At 41.1% G+C, this 26,210-nt stretch overlaps 3 protein-coding genes across 3 annotated transcripts in view; all 3 read right to left on the bottom strand.

The window, feature by feature from the left end:
• Nucleotides 1-165: 165 nt before the first annotated feature.
• On the bottom strand, nt 166-8,843 carry LOC141802430 (uncharacterized). The gene is made up of 2 exons (XM_074685989.1): nt 8,564-8,843; nt 166-2,357 (listed from the first exon to the last, which is right to left on the bottom strand). The coding sequence occupies exons 1-2, from the start codon at nt 8,727-8,729 to the stop codon at nt 181-183; spliced, it is 2,343 nt and encodes a 780-aa protein (XP_074542090.1). The 5' UTR covers nt 8,730-8,843; the 3' UTR covers nt 166-180.
• Nucleotides 8,844-12,489: 3,646 nt separating this feature from the next.
• On the bottom strand, nt 12,490-22,596 carry LOC141802425 (uncharacterized). Its single transcript, XM_074685980.1, has 2 exons — nt 22,271-22,596; nt 12,490-17,042 (listed from the first exon to the last, which is right to left on the bottom strand). Exons 1-2 carry the CDS (start codon nt 22,437-22,439, stop codon nt 14,614-14,616), a joined length of 2,598 nt encoding a protein of 865 aa, XP_074542081.1. The 5' UTR covers nt 22,440-22,596; the 3' UTR covers nt 12,490-14,613.
• Nucleotides 22,597-24,821: 2,225 nt separating this feature from the next.
• The window catches only part of mdn1 (midasin AAA ATPase 1), a 97,584-nt gene continuing 96,195 nt past the window's right edge, over nt 24,822-26,210 (bottom strand). Inside the window, exon 102 of the mRNA XM_074686008.1 lies at nt 24,822-25,757. Within this exon, the coding sequence (XP_074542109.1) occupies nt 25,572-25,757 (186 nt within the window). The 3' untranslated portion in view covers nt 24,822-25,571. The remainder of the gene's footprint in view (nt 25,758-26,210) is intronic.

A 26,210-nucleotide genomic window follows, 5' to 3' on the forward strand; every position in this document is an offset into this window, starting at 1 on the left:
GCAGCCACACAAATTTAATGAAATATCTTATACACTTTTTACAAACTTTCAATGAACTTCAATAACATATGCTTTGTAATTTTGAATTCAACATTCAGAGTAGCTGAGGAGGTTTCCCCCCAACTGTGGGTCTCTGTGTGAAGCTCTGAAGTCAGCTTAAGAAGAAATCTAACACCACACTCAGAGCAGCTGAGTAGTGTCCCTCTTTAATGGACAATCATGTGCTGTCAGCCTTTTTTTGTGATGAAATCCTTTTCCACATTCTGAGCAGCTGTACCGTTTTTCATTTCTGTGAACCATCATATGATTTCTCAGAGCTGATTTCCCGGAGAATCCTTTTTCACATTCAGAGCAGTTGTAAGGTTTTTCTTTTGAGTGAACAAACACATGAGAAGTGAGCGTTGTTTTGCGGCTGAAACCTTTTCCACACACTGAGCAGCTGAAAGGTTTTTCTTTTGAGTGAATGAACATATGTGAAGTGAGAGTTGATTTGCAGTTGAATTTTTTCCCACATTCAGAGCAGCCGAAAGGTTTTTGTTTTGAGTGAATGAATATATGTTTAGTCAGACACCATTTCATGTGAAATTTTTTACCACATGTGGGACAACTGAAATTTTTTTCTGCACTGTGGAAAATCATGTGTGAGTTCAAGTCTGATTTGCAATAAAATCCTTTACCACATTTAGAGCAGCTGAAAGGTTTTTCTTTGTTATGGACAAACATGTGTCTGCGCAGCTCTCCTCTGGTGATAAGTCCTTTTCCACACTCTGAACAGCTGAAAGGTTTTTCCTTTGTGTGAAGCAACATATGTGTAGCGAGAGATCTTTTGTGGTAAAATACTTTCCCACATTCAGAACAGTTAAAAAGTTTTCTTTCTGTATGCAAAAGCATGTGGTTGTTCAGAGATCCTTTGAGAGTAAATCCCTTCCCACACTGTGAACAGCTAAAAGGTTTCTCTTTGGAGTGAACGAACATATGTGAAGTTAAAGATGATTCCAGGTGAAAGCTTTTACCACATGTGGCACAGCTGAAAGATTTTTCCTTAGTGTGGACCAACATGTGTCTGTCCAATTCTACTTTACTGCGATATCCTCTTCCACACTCTGCACAGAGGAAGGCTTTTTCTTTTGAGTGAATAAACATATGTCTCCTCAGGGTTGATTTAAGGGCAAATCTTTTTCCACACTTAGAGCAGTTGAAAGGTTTTCCCTCAGTGTGGACAATCACGTGCGAGTCCAAATCTGATTTGCGGATAAATCCTCTTCCACACACTGAGCAGCTGAAAGGTTTTTCTTTTGAGTGAACAAACAAATGTGCAGTGAGAGTTGATTTTTGGTTAAATTTTTTTCCACATATAGAACAGCTGAAAAGTTTTTCTTGCAAGTGAATTAACATGTGATTTCTCAATGATGTTTTATGAGGAAATTTTTTCCCACATTGAGAACAGCTGAAAGGTTTTTCTCTGCCGTGGACAAACATGTGATTGTTTAAACCTGTCTTAAGAGAAAATCTTTTTCCACACTCTGCACAGCTGAAAGGTTTTTCTTTTGAATGAACAGCCATGTGTACCTTTAGATTTGATTTGTGGTTAAATCCTTTTCCACATTCAGAGCAGCTAAACGGTTTTTCTTTTGCATGAATGACCACGTGCTGATTCAGTTTTTTTTTTAGGGTAAAACTTTTGCCACATATAGAACAGCTGAAAGGTTTTCCTCCAGTGTGAATTAACCTGTGTATTCCCAACTCAGTTTTGAAACGAAATCCTTCTCCACACTCTGAGCAGATGTGAGGTCTCTTACTTGTTAGAGGAACCACATGATTGGTTTTACCAGGCTCAGGACAATTTTGTGACTTCACAGTCTTTGCCCTTTTGTTCGTGGATGATTTTAATCTTTTAAGACTGTCTCTGGTCTCCTTCCAGTCGTCTGCTTCATCTTCAGTCTCTGATTCAGGATCTAAGGAGGCTTCAGTCTCTGGTTCAGAATCTGCAGAGGCTTCTGTCTTAACCTCAAGCTCTGGTTGTGAATTTCTTTCTGGATCTGAGCTCCTCTCTGGTTCTGTTCTTCCACAGTCCTCTCCACCAGCTGCTGTTTCCATATGGTCAGTTAGTCTCTGATGAAGCAGTGAGGACTTAGGTTCCTCTTCATCATTTTCACTCTTCATATGGACTGAAGGAAACAGGACCTTGGTATCAGCCTCCTCCAGTTCTTGAAGCTGCTCTCTGCTCTGACCAGTCCACAGTTCCTCCTGTTCCTCTTTAATGAGTGGGAACTCATTATCCTCCTGGTCTGGATAGGGGCTCCTCTCCTGCTGCTCAGGGGGAAGCTCCTCTTTCTTCACCATTAGTAGCTGAATATCTGCAGGACACAGTGAACAGATATTAATGAGATATTAGATCATCTTAGTGATGGAAGGTGAAGGTGTTCACCTGTTTACAAACACCTGTTAATCAAAGATTATATGATCTGGTACAGTACTGTAAGTTTAGTCACCAAAGAGGAACAGACCAGAGACAGTCTGCAGTGCAGTGTTTGTTTCTCCTTCAGCAGCTCAGTTAGAGCAAGTTTATTAGATTCTGGGAGTCACATTTCTCCTTAGTTTGTTGGTCTGACTGTTACGTGGTTATACTATAGTGTAATCCCTTGAAAATTGAATTGAAAGCAGACTCCGAGTCCTTTGTTCTGTTAACACCACACTGCAACCCTTTCCTCCTCCTGCTCAAAGTTGAGACCTAACAGAAGTGTATGACAGACGTGGGCATAATAAAGAAGGTCACTGAGCCCACTGATTGGTAGGCTTTACACCGATTATATCGGCTATATGGGATAGGCTGATATTTGGCATTTTTTGTAATGATCAGGATCAGGCATCATGTCATAAATCATCGATCGATTAATGACGGTGTTAATGGTCGTGTTAAAATTTTTTAAATCTGTCTCATTTACTCCAAATTAGTTTCACGGCATCAACATGTTTGTTTGTATCTGAGAGCAAATGATTCATGATTAACAAAACATCATTTTCATCTTCGTGCCTCTTCCTGTTTTGAGTACTGTCGCTATGTGACGGACAATAAAGTTTCTTTGAATCTTCAGCAACATCCGGGGCGACACAAACAAAGATGTCAGAAGTGTGGAAGGCTTTCAAAGTGACAGAAACAGACATAGCACGAGCTATCTGTGGTATATGCAACGCTACAGTACCTCGCGGGGGAACATCGGCAAAATATTTCAACATGACAAATTTAATCAGGCACTTGGAAAAGATACACCCGGAGGAGCATGTCAAGTTCAAGAAACGCAGCACGGAGAAAGAAAAAAAAAGACCAAACTCCAAAACGGATGCTGAAGTAAACAACTTTGGACAGTGCTGCTCGTCCGTATAGTCGGGACAGTGAGAGGGCAAGGGGTGGCACAAGGAGGCTGCTGGTGCTGTCTGACCTGCCGTTTAATATTGTGGAGAACCCTGCATTTCAATGGCTGCTAACTTACTTTGATCCACGCTACCCCCTCCCAGGGCACACTGGGCTGTCCATTCACGTGTAGAGAGCCTTCTGATGGAAGGCAATTCTTCTATCAGTTTCACTACAGACATTTGGTCCTTAGACGTCAGCCCAATGTCACTACTGAGTTTAATGGCCCAGTGGATTGACCCAAACTTTAAACTCCGAGATGCGGTCCTACACGCACAGGAATTCCGTGAGTCACATAACCCTAACCCTAACCCTAACCCTAACCCTAACCCTGCAGCGTTGGTGACAAAATCAAGAACATGCTCCAGACGTGGCAGATTCCTAGAGAGAGAGTCCACGTCGCACTTTGGGATAATGCCGCAAACATGGCAAAAGCCATGCGTGAAGGAGGACTGCCGACTTTGCCACGCATGGCACACACGCTTCAACTAGCTATCCACGACGGGTTATTGACACAGCCCATGATAACGGACATCCTTGCGACGGGGAGATGCGTCATCGGGCACTTTAAACGCTCTCCTCAAGCATACTGTGCATTTCATGATGTGCAACAACAGCTGGGCCAGAAGATAAAAAAGTTCCAGCAGGACGTTACCACCTGGTGGAACAGCAGCTTCTATATGCTCCAAAGCCTGCGGGAGCAAACGCGCATTGGTGGCTTATGGAGCTGAGCATGAAGTTCCTGCTTCCTTCAGTGCCAACCAGTGGGGTCTGATAGAACACGTCATAACAATTCTGGAACCATTCGAGGAACTCACAAGAGCAATAAGCTCATCCACTGCATCAGCTGCAGACGTGATTCCATCTGTGTTGGCTTTAAAACGCTTCCTGAGCAGAGATGCCCCATCAGATCGTGGTGTGGGGACTGCAAACGCTGAGCTACTGAGAGCTGTAACCAGGAGATTCGATGGGATTGAAGATAAACCCCTCTACAGTTTGGCAACTCTATTAGACCCCAGGTGAGGAAAAGAACATAAAAAACTAGAAAAGCAATTTCTGAAGAAATTGCGCTGTGAATGCAGAATGCTGAAGCAGCTTGCGCTGAACTGCTAATGCAGAATGCTGAACATGGATGACTGAAGATACGTCTGAAAATGGCTGAATGAAATCTTAAATAACTCTCGCTGAAATGCTACAGCAGAAGCTGAACATGAATGACTGAAGGTGTGTCTGAAAGTGGTTGAATGAAGTCATGCAGGGCTTGCACTGAAATGCTAATGCAGAACGCTGAACATGAATGACTGAAGATGTGTCTTAAAATGGTTGAATGAAGTCTTTAAAAGCTTGTGCTCAACTGCTAATGTAGAATGCTGAACATGAATGACTGAGGATATGTCTAAAAATTGTTATAAGAACTCCTGAAAAGCTTGCGCTCAACTGCTAATGCAGAATGCTGAATTAGCCTGCCATGAACTCTTGGATGAAAGGAAATGAATGGACAAGTAAATTGAATGGATGAATGAATTTAAAGTTGAAATGGTTGCGTCTATTCAAAAATTAAAGGAATGAAATAAATTTTAAATAACATTTATGGAAATAATGACCTGACTGAGGGTAAATGTAAGTCGGCTATCTTTTGTGGCAAAGCAAGAGTCCGAATCTCCTGTCACCTTGCCAAAACCGTGAGGGCTAGAATAAAAATGAACACACCGTAGGAATCCTGAGACCCAGAGGAAGCTGTCGATCTAAATTTCATGCATGAAGGTCAAGAAACGAACCCACGAGAGCGATAGATAGATGAGGGAAAATTTACTGATCTCTGAGAAAACCCCTCAGGAATTAACATGGAGGTATATGGGGTTTTTTTTTAAACTTCTCATGACAGTTGGCCATTTTGTGAAAAAGTGCTCCATCCTTTTGCTTTAAAAACCACTTTGTCAGAAGCAGGACAAGCCCTCCTCCATTTTGACATATAATATGCCTATGTGGAGCGAAAATTGTGACCAAAAGAACAGTTTACCCAGAATTTTTTCAGGTTTTGTTTCCCCCTCTCCCTGCTCTGTCGTTTGAATCTCCCACTCTGAGCTGAAACATTCCGTCCAATACACACCAATGTTAAATGGCTCGAAGAGCTGAAATGCATCATGACATTTGAAGGGTCATTATGAAGAAACTATGAATGCTAGGAAACATTTGAAACCCACTGACTGAAGCCAAAAGATAGCTGAATATTTTGAAGTTTGAATGGAGTTTGTAGCTGAATGTATGACTGAATGAGGAGGGTTTGAAGCAGGCTGAAAAAATGTCCTGAAGAGAGGAAATTTTGAAATTTCGCATTCATCTCTATGGGACCGAAATTTCGTAAATCGTTGAATATCTCGGAAAGTATTTGTGAAAAGTTTCTGAAGAGTCATAGCCCCCTTGTCCCCACTGAAACACACGTTTTGAAGTTTGAACGGTGAAAATCGGTTGAAGTTTGCTGGAGTTTTAGCGGTCCAAAAAAGCGGGCGGAAGAATGAAGAAGAAGAAGAAGAAGAAGAAATTTTTTTGTCACAGAAGAACATATGCTGTGAATGCATTGCTGCATTCACAGCAACTAAGATAATCTGCAAAATATAATCTAAATTAAAGGGATAGTTCAGTTTTTTTGAAGTGGGGTTGTATGAGCTCTATGTGACCACTGAATTGAGACAGCCTGGCCTATAGAGCATTTCCTGTTTGTCGTTGTCACACAGCGCCTCCCTCACACGAATCATAACAATTTTAAACATTTCTAATTTGTTTTTTAAAAGCCCTTTGCCTTAAGGAATTCTGTACGGCAAGCTTTTCAAAGACGCAAGTGAACAACGCATGTGGAGGAAGGAAGGATGGAACTTTGGAGCTTTGAGACGCACCCTATAAAGGCCGGGTCCCCGCTGAATTGACACGCAGCTCAGAAGAGGAAGAGGAAGAGACAGGAAGAGAGTTAGCATGTTAGCATGGAGGATATTCACCCTGTGCTGGTTTTTACTGTGATTAAACTCTCGCCAAGAGGGTCCGGCTGCAGAATGAGAATGAGGCCTTTGTTTGACGACGTTTCAAATACGCATAACACACATATACTTGTGTAACACTAAACTAGGATATATCACTTCCGGACTTCTTCCGTGTTTCAACAAAATAAATAATCCAATAAAAAAAGTATCCTGCTCAGTAGTTTTGCCAACGGTTTACATATTGGGTTGCAGTGGTGTGCGGTCAGGGGAGGCAGGGGAGGCAGTGCCTCCCCTAGGCTAACAAGAAAAAAATATGTTTTTTTTTTTTCATAAAAATATTTTTTTTCCAGTTGTTCGTATACAATTTGTCATAATTAAAAGATAAAAAAGGAAATTGCTGATTTGTCAATAAGAGGGAGGCTAACAGAGGGGACGGACAGCGTTTCGCGCTTGCTTCATGCTTGTAATGTGCGTCAGAGTCAGAAACTCCGAGAGAGAGAGACACCAGCCGTTTCCCAAAGCCAAGGTACCTTGCCTTGCCTTGGTCTGATGTGGGCGTGGGGTGGGCGTGGGCAGGCATCCACATCATCAGTCGCTGCCCAAGTGCTGTTCCGATGTTCATGTCCTCCGGAGGCATATGTCCTCCGTTTGGTTAGCATGTGGCTAATTGACCAAGGATACACAGGTGTATCCTTCGCTGCCTTGCCATGGCAATAAATACCCAACATGCAACGCGTGAATCTACAAAAAAGGAAAAAAAATGGAAGGAAAAGACGCACCAGCGGAGGCGCGCGGTAAATTCCAAATTCAATGAAAGTAACAAAATACACCTCTGAAAACAACAACTTATATACCATGTCCACCACTTAACTCTTTTGTGTGTCACTCACGTAACTATAATTACTGAGAATCTGCACCTGCAGAGTGTCAATGATGTGACAATAAAAAAGCAGAAAGTGTAGAAAAGTGGCAAGTTATGACAATATTTGAAGCCGTCTGAGCTCCTCCCAAAATATGCCTTTGTAGGCTGTTCCATTAGCATCTTCTTTGGAGCAGAGGCAGGACACTTGCCTTGGATTGGAAGGAAGTGGCTTCGGAGGCACTGCCTTCAAAGGCAAGGTAAGGCAAGGTACCTGGGCTTTGGGAAAAAGCCACGTTTACTTGAAATCACAACGTTTTGCAAGTTCGCGCATGCGTACTAAGGTCTCACACTGATTAACATGGGTATCAATGAGGCACAGCGCTTCTCTGCCTCCGCAGGTTGTAATTTCGTACCCGCTTTGAGGTCTCGCGATAGTTTGTAAGTGCAGACGTTTGGTAGAGTATACCGTAGGTGCCTGGCCTGTGTTCTTGTGTTGTTGAGATACGGGTTATTTTGTTCGTATTTTGCTCTTTCTCCTGTGATGTAAATCCTGTAGAAATGCAGGTGAACGTATGTTTCGGGTTTTAATTGGCATTTCGTCTTGTAAACTCCGGGACTTCGGTCTTTCGTCTTTCTCCGAACCGTAAATGGGAAAGCTGATTAACGTTTATTTACGTGGCTCGTTGCTGGTAACCGGTGTCTAGGAGTCCGGGCCAAAGTGAAAGAAAAGACTAAAGAGGAGGAAAAAATGTGCACCTTGTGCACAACGCACATTTATTGAGGAAACAAAGACCAAAATAATATACTCCCGCCCCACACACACCATGCTTGCACTCAGACCGTCTCTCCTTCTGCTGTCACACGCGCGCGCACACACACACACACACAGCACAGACTGTCACCGTGTTAAAGGGGCAGGGCTGGCCAATAACAGTTTGTGTTAGCAAATATGAGCAGTGCACCGTATATATAACACACACATATAGAAATTTCAACTTTAGCTGGGTGCCTGCCTCCCTCGTCATGGACCTCACCGCACGTCACTGTTGGGTTGGTAGTAGACGCAAAGCGGACAAAACAGTTTTTTATTTTGTTCTGTTTGCTGATATTCCTTATACTATCTGTATTTTTCACACAGAAAACTAGCATCAACTTTATTTTTCAACAAATCAAATCCACATTAGACTCCACATTAGAGAGGAGTTTATAGTGTATACATGGACTAAATTGTATTAGGTCAGAGCTTACGTCTTTGAACCTTAGCTACGGGCTCGATTCCCCTAAACATTATCACACACATGTTCAGAAACCAACCTGCTCTGTGCAGCTTTATCTCGGGGATTAAAATCACATCCAGCAGTTCTCTTTGTCGCTGGAGCTCCTCTTCGTATCCAGACGTTGTTCTTTGTTCGTCCAAGTCTCTGATAGCAGCGAGCAGCCGCCGCTCGAATAAATCTTCAAGATCCTTGAATCTGGACATCTCTGCATATCCAAGAGTCAAATAATAATAAAAAGGAGACGCTGATGTTTTCCTCCGGGGTGAATTTCTAACCTGGCTGACAGTCACGGGAGCGTTATTATGGAACCCACATCAGTTCTAGGTAAACCCCGCCCCCACTGCTCCGAAAGGCCCAGTGACGCAGCCAAACCCCGCCCACGCCGTGAGTGACGCAGCCAAACTCCACTCGTGTGTTTTGATCAACGCTCATACAGACCTCAGCATCTGATACATTTGTTAGGTCGTTCATCTTTCCTGAAAGTAAATTTTTCTCACTGCATGACCGCAGCAGAACACACCTCCATTCTGAACGTTACATTGACTTTTGATTTTTCATTAAAATGTTAAAGTTAAGATGATGTGTGTGTGTGTGTGTGTGTGTGTGTGTGTGTGTGTGTGTGTGTGTGTGTGTGTGTGTGTGTGTGTGTGTGTGTGTGTGTGTGTGTGTGTGATTGAATGAATAGTTTTGTGTAAAATGTTTTGGCTGTGTTAGTATGAGTAGCCTACCTTCAAGGCAGAGAAGTGGAATATATTAATGCAAGCATCCCAACAGAATGCTTATCACATAAATGTACATTATTCCACTCCATTGCAAAGCCAAGACAACAATATGAGTGAGCGGGACTCAACACTATTACATATGCAAGTAAATTCAGACAAACAGGCAATTTTAACACAAATATCAAGTTAATTTTGACTAATATCAGCTTATTTATTTAACCACTTGAACCACAGATGGTTGAGCAGAGTCCCCCAGGGCTCTTTACTAGTGTATTTTCCGTGTGTTGCGTCTTGCATGACAAATTTAGCATTTGACATCTCAGTTTGTTTTGTTGCGCTTGCGCGTGAGCGTGTTGCAAGCGTGGTTTGACTGCGTCACCAGGGCTGGAGAGCAGAGGGGGTGGGGTTTACCTGGAACTGATGTGGGTTTCCATTATAACGCGTCACGGGATGCGTTCTTTGTTCGTGATTTTTTTGCCAGATTTCAAACAACGTTTTGGTGCATTACCGCCACCAACTGGTATGACATGTGGATTGGATCACTAATTTTCCAAATAAACAAACTATCTCAGGTATCAAAATCACATCCAGTATTTTAACTTTGGCGCTGGAGCTCCTCTTCGTTTCTTGTTCTTCCAGGTCTTCGCTAACCACTGCGAGCATCCTCCGCTCGGATTAAAACAATCCTGAACTTGTCATCACATCCAAGAGTTGAAGAACACAACGAAAACTGAACGCTGATTTCTTTCATGGAAGGGATTTTCTGAGTCGTCTGTCAGGGAGCATCTCAGAGGAAGGATAACGTCTTCTTCTTCTTCTTCTTCTTCTTCAGATAATTACAGATATCCGTAATTCAATTTTGACCAGGTTTGACCATTACATTACTTTTTTCATTCCTGTGTATGAGGTTTCTCATTACAGATATCTACAACGTCATTTTGTGTCATACACAGCAAAAAGTTCAGTGTTAAATTCTTGGTGTTGTTTTGAGGGATCTAACTCTATGCTGGTGTTAAACCATAATACTGTGGGAGTTACTTTGCAGTGTTGATGAAAAACAACACCACACAGTGTTACTTTAAACACCCCTCACTCATGGTTGCAATAATCATGTGTTTTTACAATAACCTGACCTTCCATCTGCACTGTTGACTCAGAAGTTGTTTGTAAGCAAAAATTCTCAGTAGAGTTTCATTGAAAATTATGAGTGGGCCATTTATAACTTTTAATTCAATCAAAATTCAGTCAAACTGAAGTTTTTGGCAAGAACTGCACTGTTTTAAAATTGAAGGAAGGGATTTCACTCAAATGATTTGAGTCATGATGAGCTAAATAAAAGGTTTAAGTAGGTTCAACTTCAGTGCTAAAAGAATTGACTTAAACTACACTGCACTGTAATAAGAAACTTGGTCCAACATAAGAAATAATTTTTTTTAAAAATGTTTCAATGGGTAACACTTCGTTGTTTTTTCTTTTTTCTTTTTTTTTTTCTTTTTTCTGTTTTTTTTTTCAAATAACAGTTTTATGTTGGGCTAACATCATTGCTTTAAGTCTCATGTGCTTAATAATTTGATTTATTTCAAATATAAATCCAACTCAAAACAAGATAAACAAAATTTTAAGACTTTTTAATTAAATATTCTCTATAACCAAATAAAAAAAAATAAAAAAAACTGCTCCTTTACATTTTAAGACAATGGTTTTAGTAGTGACATTTTTGCTGTTTTGTAACCGTGAGTGAGGAGGGAACACAGTGGATATGAGTCCCTGCTGGACGAGTAGGGAGAGGGACCCATGAAAATCCTGATTTCTTTTCTTTTTTTTTTTTTTTTCTCGAATGAAGTGGGCCCTCCATTGAATTTGTCTCATGCTTTATTCCATATATTGATAACATCAGCTGAGAGAAAGAACTTCATGTCACAGTCCTCCCAACATATTGGACATTTTGGAGGCCCCCTCTTGGAGGTGCAAAATGGTTTAGTCCGCCTGACAGCGACCGGTGACAAGTGTAACGCCAGTGAACCCACATTGAATTGGTATCACGCTGCCCAAAAAGCAGAAATCAGGCTATTGCAAAAAGAAAGAGAGAGAAGAAAAACAAAGAAGGCAGAATGAGGGGAGGCAGCTGTTGACTGCTTTCTTTCCCAAAGGTGAACCGAGTTTGCTTGTGATGCTAAGTCTAATAAAAGTTAACGTAGTCCACTCCAGACAGCTGCTGCTGATGTCTGTATGCTCACGTCAAGTCTTTAGCTTAGCTTGTTGGCAACCAGGCTGCTTGCAGCTGTAGTATAAAGACAGTTATGGGCCAGCTGTCAACATGAATCAGTTTCAGAAACAAACAGTGGCGCAGCGACAGCAGCTGGAGCAGCAGGAGCAGCAGGAGCAGCTGTGGCCAGTCCTGGCGGCTCTTCTGAAGATGAGGCTGAGATAATAGATGAGCAAAGACAAGGTGAGATCATTGTTCAAGTTTTCAAGGGCGAGCTCCTGATGTTATCTAGCGCGCGGAACGGAGGCGCCGCACGCATGGCGCTTGGCTGTTCACACATGAAGCGTTTTCTGCTGCGCTCTGATGCGCCGATCATACATCTGGTTGGGTCATTTTGGAGCGAAACGTGACCGCGGTGAGCGAAGGTCCGTTTCTCAATGGATTTGTCATCTAGAAGGGCTAAAAAACAAATTTAGCCGGGGTGTATTTTTTAAAATGGTGGGGAAAATTTTTTAGAGGCCAAAATCCAAAATGGCTGTCATGGAAATGATCTTTATAAAAGCTCGACCTACAATGATGAACAATACATGTTTTCAGACCTTATTTTTGTTGAGAAATACATATTTCAGGGTTGGATAATGATTTGCCCTTATTTGAACCTTCAAATTCAAGATGGCTGCCACTTTTGGTGTTTTTTAGGGTATTTTGGGGGAGTTTTTGCCATTTTGGGGGCATATTTTTTCAGTGTTGCTACAGAGTCTCTATAAGGTTAAAATGGAAGCTCTGCTCATGATGAGTTGAGTAATATACAGTTAAAGTTCACAGAAATAACATCTGAAGTCAATACAGTAGATGTTTATGTGTAAACAACCATTGTTGATTGCCCATTTCCCATTAAAAAGGACTATGCAGAAATGACTTTTCAGGTCTATATCACAATATTTTTGGCTTTATTGAATTCTTTTGCAGTTTCAGACCAATGGAAATGAATAGATTCCTTTATTTCGCTCCCATTTAAATGAATGGAGATTTATCATCACCATGGAAACCACTGGAGCAAAGACACGAGTGATGTCACAAGGAAAACGCAGGCTGTTTTCAAATTCACCTCCTACATACTGTGTATGAAAGTAGTATGTAGTAGGCACTGCGTACTGCCTGTGCGAACCCTGCGTAACGGTGGTGTGATGGTTCGCGCCCGCGTGCGAGAGAGAGAGAGAGAGAGAGAGAGAGAGAGAGAGAGAGAGCAAGCTGCTGACTGGTAGATCGCTGCCTAAATGCGAGTTGTTTAAAGTAAGTCATCCTTTTGGTTCAGTGCTACAGCCTATACTAACATAGCTGAAAGTGAAACTCCGTGCTGAGACTTAATAAATGATCCACCTAGCAATATTTCTGCTGCATATATCAACATGTAAATAGCCTACCAATATCACTGTAGGCTCAAGTGCACACTAGTAATATATTAATTGAGCAATAAAGCAATTTATTATTTTGTCTGGTTAAAAAGCCTTAGCATTGCAGTGCAGTGCTTAAAAGCTGTTGTCAATGATCAATAAATTCATGATGTTACCAAAGCCAATGAATAATCATGTTAAATAACTGTGATCTCAATATCAATATAAAAATAATTGTGATTATGATTTTTGCCATACATTTTTGTCATAGATACTGCTGCCAGTCTGTCGACTGCCAATGCTGTCCAGGGGGCGGTGCTGCCACTCTACCAACATGTCCCGTTGTTGTGGGCCGGGTCAAGTCAAAGTCCAGCACTGATTCAAGTCTTCTTTTTTTCTGAAAAGTTTCATTTTCATTCGTTGTTTGAGGTTAAAAACAAGGTTTCACTCGTTTCTCGTGTATTTTGTTCGGGGATTGTAAAATATGTCAGGAGGTAGAGTCAAGAAGTGTTTCGATTCTCAAAAGAAAAAAAAAATTATCTTTGTCACCCAGCTCCACTCAGATTCTCCCTGAACACTTTTTCAGTGATTCCCATATAAACACTGGTTTACATTATGGTCGGGCAAAATTGATTTGTAGATATCACAGATATCTCACAGACAAACTTTCCTGCTTTTGTGGGCAGGTGTTGGCTTGCCAAGTGCTTGAGCCCAGCTGCCTTCTACTTCTAGGGGGAACAGCAGAGTGATAAAAGCAAGGCAAAGAAGAAAAAACCTTTTCTTTTCATGTTGACGAAAGAGATGAAAAAAGACATGGAAGGGGAGGTGGGGATGAAGATGTGATGAGGGAGGAATGAAGAAGGAGCCTTGGGGTACTATAACTGTAATGACTGTTAGCAGCCTTAATAATGGAGACTGGCTAGCAGCAGCAGTATACGATGACCACTGATGGCTAGCAAAGACCATTGCTGTGGGCTCTGACCACCAAGATAAAAAAAGGAATTCCTGCATCCCATGGTCCAACAGCAAAGGTTCGGCCTAAGCTCAGCAGGACGGATGTTTGTTTGTGCCCAGTTAAAGAAATCAAGGTAAAACTAATGGGAAAGGCATAACCAATCCAATCAATAACACCAGAGATCTACAGCATAGCCCCTGATATGATGGACTTCACAGCATGAGCACGCCTGTTACTGAAGGCATAAGTCCAAGTTAGACAAAAACAAAAACTGACCTAAAGTAGATTAACCTTTTTTAACTTTCCTTTTCAAGCTTTTTGAGCAGTATTGTTGTTAAGGAATGACAGTTTAAGACCACATCCAGTATGAAGAGACAGAAGAAGAATTTTTTGCCACTTTTCTTTGTCTTGCTTTCTGTCACTCTCTGTCTACAGATATTGTTAATAAAAACTATAATTGCCGCTCTCTTCATGCTGTCCTCCCATCTCAGTCTCTCAACAGCTGTTTTTGCACCTGAATGTAAAATAAAGGACTCTTTTCCAATGTGAACCATAACTCTAAAATCTTAAACCCTAAAATCACCACTTTAAGCAGACTTATAAATGAAGACACTTATATGTATTGTATTGGCAGCCACACAAATTTAATGAAATATCTTATACACTTTTTACAAACTTTCAATGAACTTCAATAACATATGCTTTGTAATTTTGAATTCAACATTCAGAGCAGCTGAGGAGGTTTCCCCCCAACTGTGGGTCTCTGTGTGAAGCTCTGAAGTCAGCCTGAGAAGAAATCTAACACCACACTCAGAGCAGCTGAGTAGTGTCCCTCTTTAATGGACAATCATGTGCTGTCAGCCTTTTTTTGTGATGAAATCCTTTTCCACATTCTGAGCAGCTGTACAGTTTTTCGTTTGTGTGAACCATCATATGTTTTTTCAGACCTGATTTCCCAGAGAATCCTTTTTCACATTCAGAGCAGTTGTAAGGTTTTTCTTTTGAGTGAACAAACACATGAGAAGTGAGCGTTGTTTTGCGGCTGAAACCTTTTCCACACACTGAGCAGTTGAAAGGTTTTTCTTTTGAGTGAATGAACATATGTGAAGTGAGAGTTGATTTGCAAGTGAATTTTTTCCCACATTCAGAGCAGCTGAAAGGTTTTTCTTTTGTGTGAGTCAACAAATGTCTAGTCAGCCATGTTTTAATGTGAAATTTTTTACCACATGTGGGACAACTGAATTTTGTTTCTGCACTGTGGAAAATCATGTGTGAGTTCAAGTCTGATTTGCAACGAAATCCTTTCCCACATTCAGAGCAGCTGAAAGATTTTTCTTTGTTATGGACAAACATGTGTCTGCGCAGTTGTCCTCTGGTGAGAAATCCTTTTCCACACTCTGAACAACTGAGAGGTTTTTCCTTTGTGTGAAGCAACATATGTGTAGCGAGAGATCTTTTGTGGTAAAATACTTTCCCACATTCAGTACAGTTAAAAAGTTTTCTGTCTGTATGCACAAGCATGTGGTTGTTCAGAGATCCTTTGACAGTAAATCCTTTCCCACACTGTGAACAGCTAAAAGGTTTTTCTTTTGAGTGAACAAACATATGTGTAGTTAAAGATGATTCCAGGTGAAAGCTTTTACCACATGTGGCACAGCTGAAAGATTTTTCCTTAGTGTGGACCAACATGTGTCTGTCCAATTCTACTTTACTGCGATATCCTCTTCCACACTCTGCACAGAGGAAGGCTTTTTCTTTTGAGTGAATAAACATATGTTTCCTCAGGGTTGATTTAAGGGCAAATCTTTTTCCACACTTAGAGCAGTTGAAAGGTTTTCCCTCAGTGTGGACAATCACGTGTGTGTCCAAATCTGATTTGCGGATAAATCCTCTTCCACACACTGAGCAGCTGAAAGGTTTTTCTTTTGAGTGAACAAACAAATGTGAAGTGAGACTTGAGTTTTGGTTAAATTTTTTTCCACATACAGAGCAGCTGAAGGGTTTTTCATCACTATGTATTAACATGTGCTTAGTCAGAGCTCCTTTATTAGTAAATCCTTTTTCACATTTTGAGCAGCTGAAAGGTTTTTCTTTTGAATGAAAAAACATATGTGCATTCAGATCTGTTTTGTGGTTAAATCGTTTTCCACATTCAGAACAGCTGAAAGGTTTTTCCTTTTCATGAATGACCATATGAACAGTCAGATTTCCTTTTGAGTTAAATTTTTTACCACATATAGAACAGCTGAAAAGTTTTTCTTGCAAGTGAATTAACATGTGATTTCTCAATGATGTTTTATGAGGAAATCTTTTCCCACATTGAGAACAGCTGAAAGGTTTTTCTCTGCCGTGGACAAACATGTGATTATTTAAACCTGTCTTAAGAGAAAATCTTTTTCCACACTCTGCACAGCTGAAAGGTTTTTCTTTTGAATGAACAGCCATGTGTACCTTTAGATTTGACTTGTGGTTAAATCCTTTTCCACATTCAGAGCAGCTTAACGGTTTTTCTTTTGCATGAATGACCACATGCTGATTCAGTCTTGTTTTTAGGGTAAAACTTTTGCCACATATAGAACAGCTGAAAGGTTTTCCTCCAGTGTGAATTAACCTGTGTATTCCCAACTCAGTTTTGAAACGAAATCCTTCTCCACATTCTGAGCAGATGTGAGGTCTCTTACTTGTTAGAGGAACCACATGATTGGTTTTACCAGGCTCAGGACAATTTTGTGACTTTACAGTCTCTGCTCTTTTGTTCTTGGCAGATTTTAATCTTTTAAGACTGTCTCTGGTCTCCTTCCAGTCATCTGCCTCATCTTCAGTGTCTGATCCAGTGTCTAAGGAGTCTTCAGTCTCTGGTTCAGAATCTGAGGAGGCTTCTGTCTTAACCTCAATCTCTGGTTGTGAATTTCTTTCTGGATCTGAGCTCCTCTCTGGTTCTGGTCTTCCACAGTCCTCTCCACCAGCTGCTGTTTCCATATGGTCAGTTAGTCTCTGATGAAGCAGTGAGGACTGAGGTTCCTCTTCATCATTTTCACTCTTCATATGGACTGAAGGAAACAGGACCTTGGTATCAGCCTCCTCCAGTTCTTGAAGCTGCTCTCTGCTCTGACCAGTCCACAGTTCCTCTTGTTCCTCTTTAATGAGTGGGGACTCATCATCCTCCTGGTCTGGATAGGGGCTCCTCTCCTGCTGCTCAGGGGGGAGGTCCTCTTTCTTCACCATTAGTAGCTGAACATCTGCAGGACACAGTGAACAGATATTAATGAGATATTAGATCATCTTAGTGATGAAAGGTGAAGGTGTTCACCTGTTTACAAACACCTGTTAACCAAAGATTATATGATCTGGTACAGTACTGTAAGTTTAGTCACCAAAGAGGAACAGACCAGAGACAGTCTGCAGTGCAGTGTTTGTTTCTCCCTCAGCAGCTCAGTTAGAGCAAGTTTATTAGATTCTGGGAGTCACATTTCTCCTTAGTTTTTGGGTCTGACTGTTACGTGGTTATACTATAGTGTGATCCCTTGAAAAGTGAACTGAAAGCAGACTCCGAGCCCTTTGGTTTAACACCACACTGCAACCCTTTCCCCCTCCTGCTCAAAGTTGAGACCTAACAGGAGTATATGACGGACATGGGCATAATAAAGAAGGCCACTGAGCCCACTGATTGGCGCCCCAATGATTCCCAAGGAAAAGAGGAAAAGAGAAGAGTTGAGAGTATTTGTGGATGTGAAGCGCTCAATCAAAGCAGTGAAATGTGAGTGTTTCATTTCCCTACACTGGAAGACCCTTGTTCCAAAGCTGGCTGGTGCAACAGTGTTCTCCTCAAAAGATACTTCATGTGGATTTTGACAGATCCCAACGCAAGCAGTCAAAAGCTAATGTTCTTAACACCTGTCAACAGGTTCTGCTTTGGAGAGAGGGGCCCAGCTGCAGACCTCCACTCTCAGTGGACTCTCTAGGAAGCTCTACTTCTCCACCGTCAGAAGGAAGTGATGTCAGGCTGTGAAGTTAATGGAATTCAAACAATACATTCACTCAATTCAAAACTCAGGAAAATGCTAACAGATTGCACTGTATGCAAAAAGTTTTGTTTGATGTAATATCCCCCCTAGTGCTTGTTTAAATGTTAAAAATATATATATTTGCTAGACTCTGTTTAATCAAATCGTGGTTTTATACTTTATCAATAATATAAAAAAATCCCCTGTGTTCAATTGTAAGGTTTGGTTTACAGGTGTTTGAAAAGCTTACTGTACAGAATTCTTTAAGGCAAAGGGCTCTTGAAAAACAACTTACAAACGTTAAAATGAGAAGGTAACGGCTGCAGCCTGCGGGAAGGCGGGGCTGGACGTCCAGTCCCGCCCACAAAGGTCCAGCCCCGCCCAACAATTCCAAATATAGAAATCCTCCCCAGATTACTCCACCTCTTCCCATCGTGCTTCGGTGTCAAGATGGTTCATGTCGGTGAGTGAAATCACATTGCTACAATAAATGCAATGAATGAAACTTTATTCATATCTCATGGCGATTCTGTTGCTACATATTACTGTTGTATAGCTTTAGGTTATTTTGGCAGGTTAATGGTCAACATTTAGCTTGTGTGGTAACATTATCCTACGCGATAATAGCGTCAGCGTTGTTAGCATTAGTGTTAGCATTAGCATTGTTGTTGTAACCAAAGGTTGCAACCCCAATTTAGCGGTGTGTGTGTGTGTATGCGCGTGTGTATGTCTGTGTCTGTCTGTCATTTTCATTGCGTATGTCAAAAGTGATGAACTTGGAAGTTACATGAAATAGTTACATCATGTAATGTTACAAAAAAGTAACCTAACGTGTTAATGTTGTAGTTAACACTTATTTGACTAAATGATTTAACTGGAATGTAAAAGAACACTAATACTAAATAGGCCCTGTGTGTCTTGAAACTAATGGTCAGTTGTTTCTTTTTTTGTGTGTGGATATGTCCAAAGCATCCCACCCATTTCCGAGTGACTGTTTTTCCTCCAGCAGAGGAATACCATTGTCCATGTTGTCCTTTCCAGACCCAACAAAATCATAAATGTCTTTACCATCTACAGAATCATTTATCCGGAGCAGTCAACCATGGAGGTATGGTCTGAATTTACTGATTTAATTTATTTTACTTTAACATATCACATAATAACTTTTACCCCAACCCCTCCCTTTTCACCTCCCCATCACAAGTACATGTGCATTGTGTGTGAGGCTGTCAATGGCTCTAATGTAATAAATATTTTGTCTTGCAGAATACCACATCTGCAAATGCAGCCTCCAATGCAGACCTGTTGCACATAGATAAAAATGAAGTTGGGCCTCCAATAAGCACTGTTAGTTAATTAATCTTTTATTTGCCCACAGGCTATGCAGGAAGGGGGAAGAGAGGGGAGCTGCAGGGAATCTACTCTGAATGTACTCACCCTGGCTTTTGTTCAAAGTTCTGCCAAATTTGTGCTGGCGTTCCAGAGTGAAGACTCTTAGCAATGTTACCTTTTTTACTTTAAAAACAAAATGACTACAAGTTATCAGTTATATTCAACAAATACTCAACTAATACTTATCCTTCCTCTAGTTCTTCCAGACTGAGTAAATGTGTTCATGACTAAACAATAACTGTAGTTATCATTGACAAAAATTCTACTTTTGTGTCCAAATTTATTGACGTTATGCTTTCCTTTAAGGAGTGGACAGTGAAGAAGAAGAATTTCAGTCAACTGTTCATGTTTTGTATTATTTTGTTTGAATAAATTGTTGAAACATCTGTAATAGATGATTTATCAGTCTGTGGTGGCAAGTGTGTTGTTTTATGCTGCAGTCTGTTGGGGAGGCTGCATCACACACAAAGATGCAGGGCAGCTGGGTAAGCTACTTGGTGGTGGAGACATGTACACAGAAGGTGTGAGAGGCCGTTCAGAACAACCACCAGGATCATCCACTTCATAACATCTTGATGGATAAAATAAAACAAAAAAACGCCAGTGGTAGACATTTTCCCTTCTTAATTGCAGGATGAAAAGATAATAATTGTACATTTTTTGCAGGGATATCGCTTGGTCTGCTTGGAGGCTGCATTCATAGTATCATGTTTAGCCTGACCTGCTATTGCTTCCATAATTTGATCAGAAGAGTCTGTTCATTGTTGCTAAATAATAGAACAGCTTTTCCTTTAGTTTCAATTATTTGCTATCACTAACACTTGTTCACACATTCTGATATAAGGTCAGATATAATAAAAATAAAATAGTACTAAAGATGGTGGTGTACTGGATGCTCTCTATAGAAATGTAATTGTAGAGAGAGGTCTGGTCAGGAGGTTGGCAAAGGTAAGTTCTGTTGGTAACAATTTGAATGAATATGTTGGCTAAATAGTGGTAAAAACTTTTTTTGGTCTGATACATCACTGGAAGATAAGTAAATTATATAATGTGATCTTTGACTGATTATATAAAAATGTGTTGATTGATGTAGCTTACATGATTGTGAGTAACTGATTAATAAACTGACAGTCACTCACTTTTCCACTCCTTAGCATTCTGCTAGACCATTCTCCTTGTGGGTTTCCGTTAGTGTGATAAACGGTAAAAAACCTTTTTATTTGTAAAAACACAATGTATCGCTGTCAAAAACAAATAGTTTTCATGTTCATTCATGTTCATTGAATGTTTTTTTTATTTCTAAGTCAGCCTTCAGTCAAATAGTATCCTGTTTCAATCGAGTTTCTGAAATCCCAACTGTCCCTGAACAAACCACAATGGCGTAGTGGATGTGGGCGGGGCTGGACGTAGGTGACGTAGGTGACAAAGGTGGGGCTGGATGTCTAGCCCCGCCTTCCCGCAGGTCGCAGCCATTAGTTCTTGGTTAAAATGAGCCGTGTCCCAATTCAGCCTACGGAGGCTGGATTTGTAGACCGATTACGTCACAGCGGTACGTCGGAGGCTGTTCCAATACGGAGGCTCCTCCAAATGCAGCCGACGAATCCATCCTCCATTTTGGGGGCCGTGAAGGACGGGTTCGGTGAATCCTTCATAGCCTCACATATCCCAAGATTCATTGCTCAAGAACACCAAACATGATGGACACGGCCAAACTCCAAAAGGAGTCCTGTTTTATCCAGATATGAAGGATTTCTGGCAACAACAATGTGATTGTGTTTCTAAGACATAAAAGATTTTTTTTTTGTTTTTCTGTGTGAAAATGTGTTGTTTGGGCTCTTTTCAAGTAATATACTGAGGAAAAACAGTTCTTTATCAATCTTCTCATTATTATATAAAAATATGTTCATAAATGTAAATTCACTTGGGAAAAAAACTTACTTGGTGTTTTTTTAATTATTGTTTTTTTTAAGAGGGAATTCAAAAAAGACATTAAATAATTTCAGCAGCTTGTATTTTATACTTCTTTTAATCATCATACCCCCAGCACTTGATCAAATGTTGAAAATGTACGTTGTTGCCTTACTGTCATGTAAATGGTGGTTCTATATCATTAAAGATAGTAATAATAATAATAATAATAATAATGATAATAATAATAATAATAATAACAACTATTATTATTATTATTATCATTATTATTATTATTATTATTATTATTATAAAAACGCAAAGTAATAAAAATTATAGTAACAAAATACTGCTTCAAATGTGAGGTTTTGGTTTACGTGTGTTTGAAAGTAATGTAAGCCTGACAGGTGAGGGTGGCGTTGTGTGACGTCGAGGGTGACAAACAGGAAATGCTTCGTAGACCAGACCGTCTCTTTTTTTTTTTTTTTTTTTTTTCATTGAATCATTGACAGAAGTAAACGAGACCGTCTCAATTCAGATCAGTCTTTGAGGTCTACGCAGGCTATGAAGGCCGGGTCCCAGCTGAATTGACACACAGCTCAGAGGAGGAAGAGACAAGCCGCCATCTTTGTGTGCAGCACCACAGTTAGCATGTTAGCATGGAGGATATTCACCCTGTGCTGGTTTTGACTGTGATTAAACTCTCGCCAAGAGGGTCCAGCTGTAGAATGAGAATGAGGCCTTTGTTTGACGACGTTTCAAATACGCATAACACACATATACTTGTGTAACACTAAACTAGGATATATCACTTCCGGACTTCTTCCGTGTTTCAACAAAATAAATAATCCAATAAAAAAGTATCCTGCTCAGTAGTTTTGCCAACGGTTTACATATCGGGTTGGTAGTAGACGCAAAGCGGATAAAACAGTTTTTTATTTTGTTCTGTTTGCTGATATTCCTTATACTATCTGTTTTTTTCACACAGAAAACTAGCATCAACTTTATTTTTGACCAATCAAATCCACATTAGACTCCACATTAGAGAGGAGTTTATAGTGGTGTATACATGGACTAACTGTTAGATCAGAGCTTACGTCTTTGAACCTTAGCTACGGGCTCGATTCCCCTAAACATTATCACACACATGTTCAGAAACCAACCTGCTCTGTGCAGCTTTATCTCGGGGATTAAAATCACACCCAGTAGTTCTCTTTGGCGCTGGAGCTCCTCTTCGTATCCAGACGGTGTTCTTTGCTCGTCCATGTCTCTGATAACAGCAGCGAGCAGCCGCCGCTCGAATAAATCTTCAAGATCCTTGAATCTGGACATCTCTGCATATCCAAGAGTCAAATAATAAAAAGGAGACGGTGATGTCTTCTTCTTTGTTAATTTCCGGCAGTGTGGACGCGTCACTGACAGCTGTCAAGCAGATCTCACTTCGGAAAAGACGGTCTGGCCAGCCCTCATTTGATTTTCGATGCGCGTTTATCCTGGGTATTGCGGTAAAATGGTCGGCCTGACGGAACTTCAGAATGAAACTCACGCCCAAGTTTTGCAATCAGTTTGTCAGTGAGCAACAAAACATTAAATAATTGATGACTGTATGTGATTTCAAAATAAAACCTTTTCGAAAAACCTGGACAATTCTGATGTATTATTTAAAAAAAGAGCCCTTAAAAGTAAAATAATAATAATAAAACGGAGGTAATTTTTTCAGAATAGCCTGGAAAGGTCAAAACAAATAGTCAATCAACCATTCCACTACAGGGGTAATAGCAGACCTTGTGAAGGACAGTTAGTGAAAACGATCCAGTTTTGATGTATCATTACAAAATGAGAGCCATTTAAAGTCCAGAAACTGAACTCACATTTTGCTACATACATATTCCAAATCACTATTTTTTCAAACAAATAAATCAACTATATATTACTTCTGAGATTTTAAAAAGAAATCATGGGATCAATAAAAGTTGATCTGATATTATAAAGCTGCACGTCAGAATGCATCATTACCGTCAAAGTGGGTTAAAAAAGAAAAAAAAAGGACAGTGTAAACAGGGAGTCAGAACATAAGGGCTTGTAGGGCATGTGATTGATCTTTTCTGGTTTCATGTTAGGCTACTTGTGGTCCTAAAGTAGAATATTATACAAGGAGTTTAACCTTGAGATTTTCACATTTTATCACTGAGAGAGAGGAAGAAGAAGAACAGTGGTGTGAGGGATGAAGATCAGAGTGGATCACTTTTAGAAAAAGGGACAGAAAGTGGAGAGGCAGATGATGAGGATAAGGAGCCAAAGCACACTGAACTGCCTCCTTGGGGAGAAAAATAACACAAAACTTCCCCCTTGGCTGGTTATACACTGCTCAAAAAAATTAAAGGGAACACTAAAATGAGACATCCTAGATCTGAATGAATGAAATATTCTTTTAAATACTTTGTTCTTTACATAGTTGAATGTGCTGACAACGAAATCACACTAAAATTATCAAAGGAAATCAAATTTTGTTAACCCATAGAGGTCTGGATTTGGAGTCACACTCAAAATTAAAGTGGAAAAACACACTACAGGCTGATCCAACTTTGATGTACTGTCCTTTAAACAAGTCAAAATGAGGCTCAGTATTGTGTGTGACCTCCACGTTCCTGTATGACCTCCCTACAACGCCTGGGCATGCTCCTGATGAGGTGGCGGATGGTCTCCCAAGGGATGTCCTCCCAGACCTGGACTAAAGCATCCGCCAATTCCTGGACAGTGTGTGGTGCATCGTGGTGTTGGTGGATGGGGCGAGACATGATGTCCCAGATGTGCTCAGTTGGATTCAGGTCTGGGAAACGGGCGAGCCGGTCCACACCATCAATGCCTTTGTCTTACAGGAACTGCTGACACACTCCAGCCACATGAACTCTAGCATTGTCTTACATTAGGAGGAACCCAGAGCCAACCGCACCAGCATATGGTCTCACAAGGGGTCTGAGGATCTCATCTTGGTACCTAATGGCAGTCAGGCTTCCTGTGGAGAGCACATGAAGGGCTGTATGGCCCTCCAAAGAAAAGCCACCCCACACCATTACTGACCCACTGTCAAAGCGGTCATGCTGGAGGATGTTGCAGGCAGCAAAACGTTCTCCATGCCGTCTCCAGACTCTGTCACGTCTGTCCCATGAGCTCAGTGTGAACCTACTTTCATCTGAGAAAAGTAGCAAATTTGCCAATCTTGGTGGTCTCTGGCAAATGCCAAACATCCTGCACGGTGCTGGGCAGTAAGCACAACCTCCACCTCTGGACGTCGGGCCCTCATACCACCCTCATGGAGTCTGTTTCTGACCCTTTGAGCAGACACATGCACATTTGAGGGCTCTGTCAGTGCTCCTCTGTTCCTCCTTGCACAAAGGAGTAGGAAGTGGTCCTGCTGCTGGGTCGTTGCCCTCCTACGGTCTCCTCTAAGTCTCCTGATGTACTGGCCTGTCTCCTGGTAACGCCTCCATGCTCTGGACACTACGCTGACAGACACAGCAAACCTTCTTGCCACAGCTGGTATTGATGTGCCATCCTGGATGAGCTGCTCTATCTGAGCCACTTGTGTGGGTTGTAGACTCCGTCTCATGCTATGAGACAGCTCTTTTAACAGTATTGGTTCCTGAAACTCGATGGAAAATGTTTTTATATTCTAGTCAAGTCTAAGTGCACAAGAGCAAACAGAGCAACCAGTAAACTGTTTATTTTCAGGATGTTTAGCACATGATGCAATGAAGAAACAACCTCTAAAACATGTCTGCTTACATGTAACAGCACGTTACAAGACACAGAGGTGAGAAACATTTACATCTACTCCTAACAAACAGTGAGGAGCTCTCAGGATGAACACTGCAGATATGTCTGATACTGTACGCGGCATTTCAGTTATCAAAAGTGGGATCTGAAGTCCCTGTGCTTCAAAGTGCATGAGAGATCCTGTCAGAGCTGAGAGCTCATCAGGAGTGAAGTGAGATCAAACACTGTCCTCCTCTCCAAGGCACATTTTGAGTTCCTTCAGTGAGTCTGGACCTCACCCACATGCTACTGTTGGTCACGTCTGCTCCTGTGTTCACGCTGAAGATGGATGATGATGATCTGTGGAACACCGACTAACATCCACACACACAAATATGATTTCAGAGCTATGATACAAAGGGAGGTATTCACTGACTCTTCACTGAGGAGTTTCACACACAGGGGGATCACATTATGTTTCTACCGTTTCATCTCAGACGTGCAAGTTAAAGCAATCCTCAACAAAGAACAGAATCCCCTGATAACAAGGACAAAAACAGCCAAGACTGCTCTCAGATCCACTAAAATCTACAGTAAAAATCAGAAAGTAAAGGCACATGTACAATTTGTCGTTTCTCTGTGGGCTGAGACCAGCAGCAGTGGATTTGTTGTGCAGTTGTTCTTGTGCTGCCTGGGAACGATGGCTTCTCATTGGTCGGCTGCTGTAACCAGTTCAAACCACTGTCTGAGTGCGTCGCTAAGCGTCTCCGGAAGGGCGTTGACGTCTCGCAGGATGACGTAGAAGGGGAAGGGGAACTCGTCCATGTAGGAGCGTATCTCTGGGAGCTCTCCTGGTCCTTTGAAAATGGGAACCTTGATGTCCAGAATGGAGTCCTGGAGGGAACAAAAACATCGTCAACAAGAGGTAACAAAAACGAGATCAGAACACATTTTGGTGGCTAAAGTAGGGATGGGTACCTTTCACATTTGAAACGATACAGTACCGATAATCGGTACCAGTACTCAACGGTACCAATTTTCGGTACTTTTTTGTGTAAATGTGCTAAAGAAATATCAATTTTTTACAATAAAATATACAAATGTTTCAGTTTAACATATTCAATCTTTGGTATTTAACCTTGCAATGTTGTGTTCATGTCCAGCATGGAAAATCTCCTACTCTTCCACTTCCTTACAGTAACAAGGATGCATTTAGGTACCTAAACATGGTACCTTTTGATTTTATGTGAATCGGTACCCGGTACTTTTGACAGAATTCGGTTGGTACCTATAGAAGTACCTATTTTGGTACCCATCCCTAGGCTTACGTTCTTGAAAAGGCGATTA

Source organism: Halichoeres trimaculatus, unplaced genomic scaffold (genome assembly GCF_033239565.1).
Source record: "Halichoeres trimaculatus isolate MK-OKI-2021-1 unplaced genomic scaffold, fHalTri1.1 fHalTri1_scaffold_13, whole genome shotgun sequence".
Taxonomy (NCBI): Eukaryota; Metazoa; Chordata; class Actinopteri; order Labriformes; family Labridae; genus Halichoeres; species Halichoeres trimaculatus.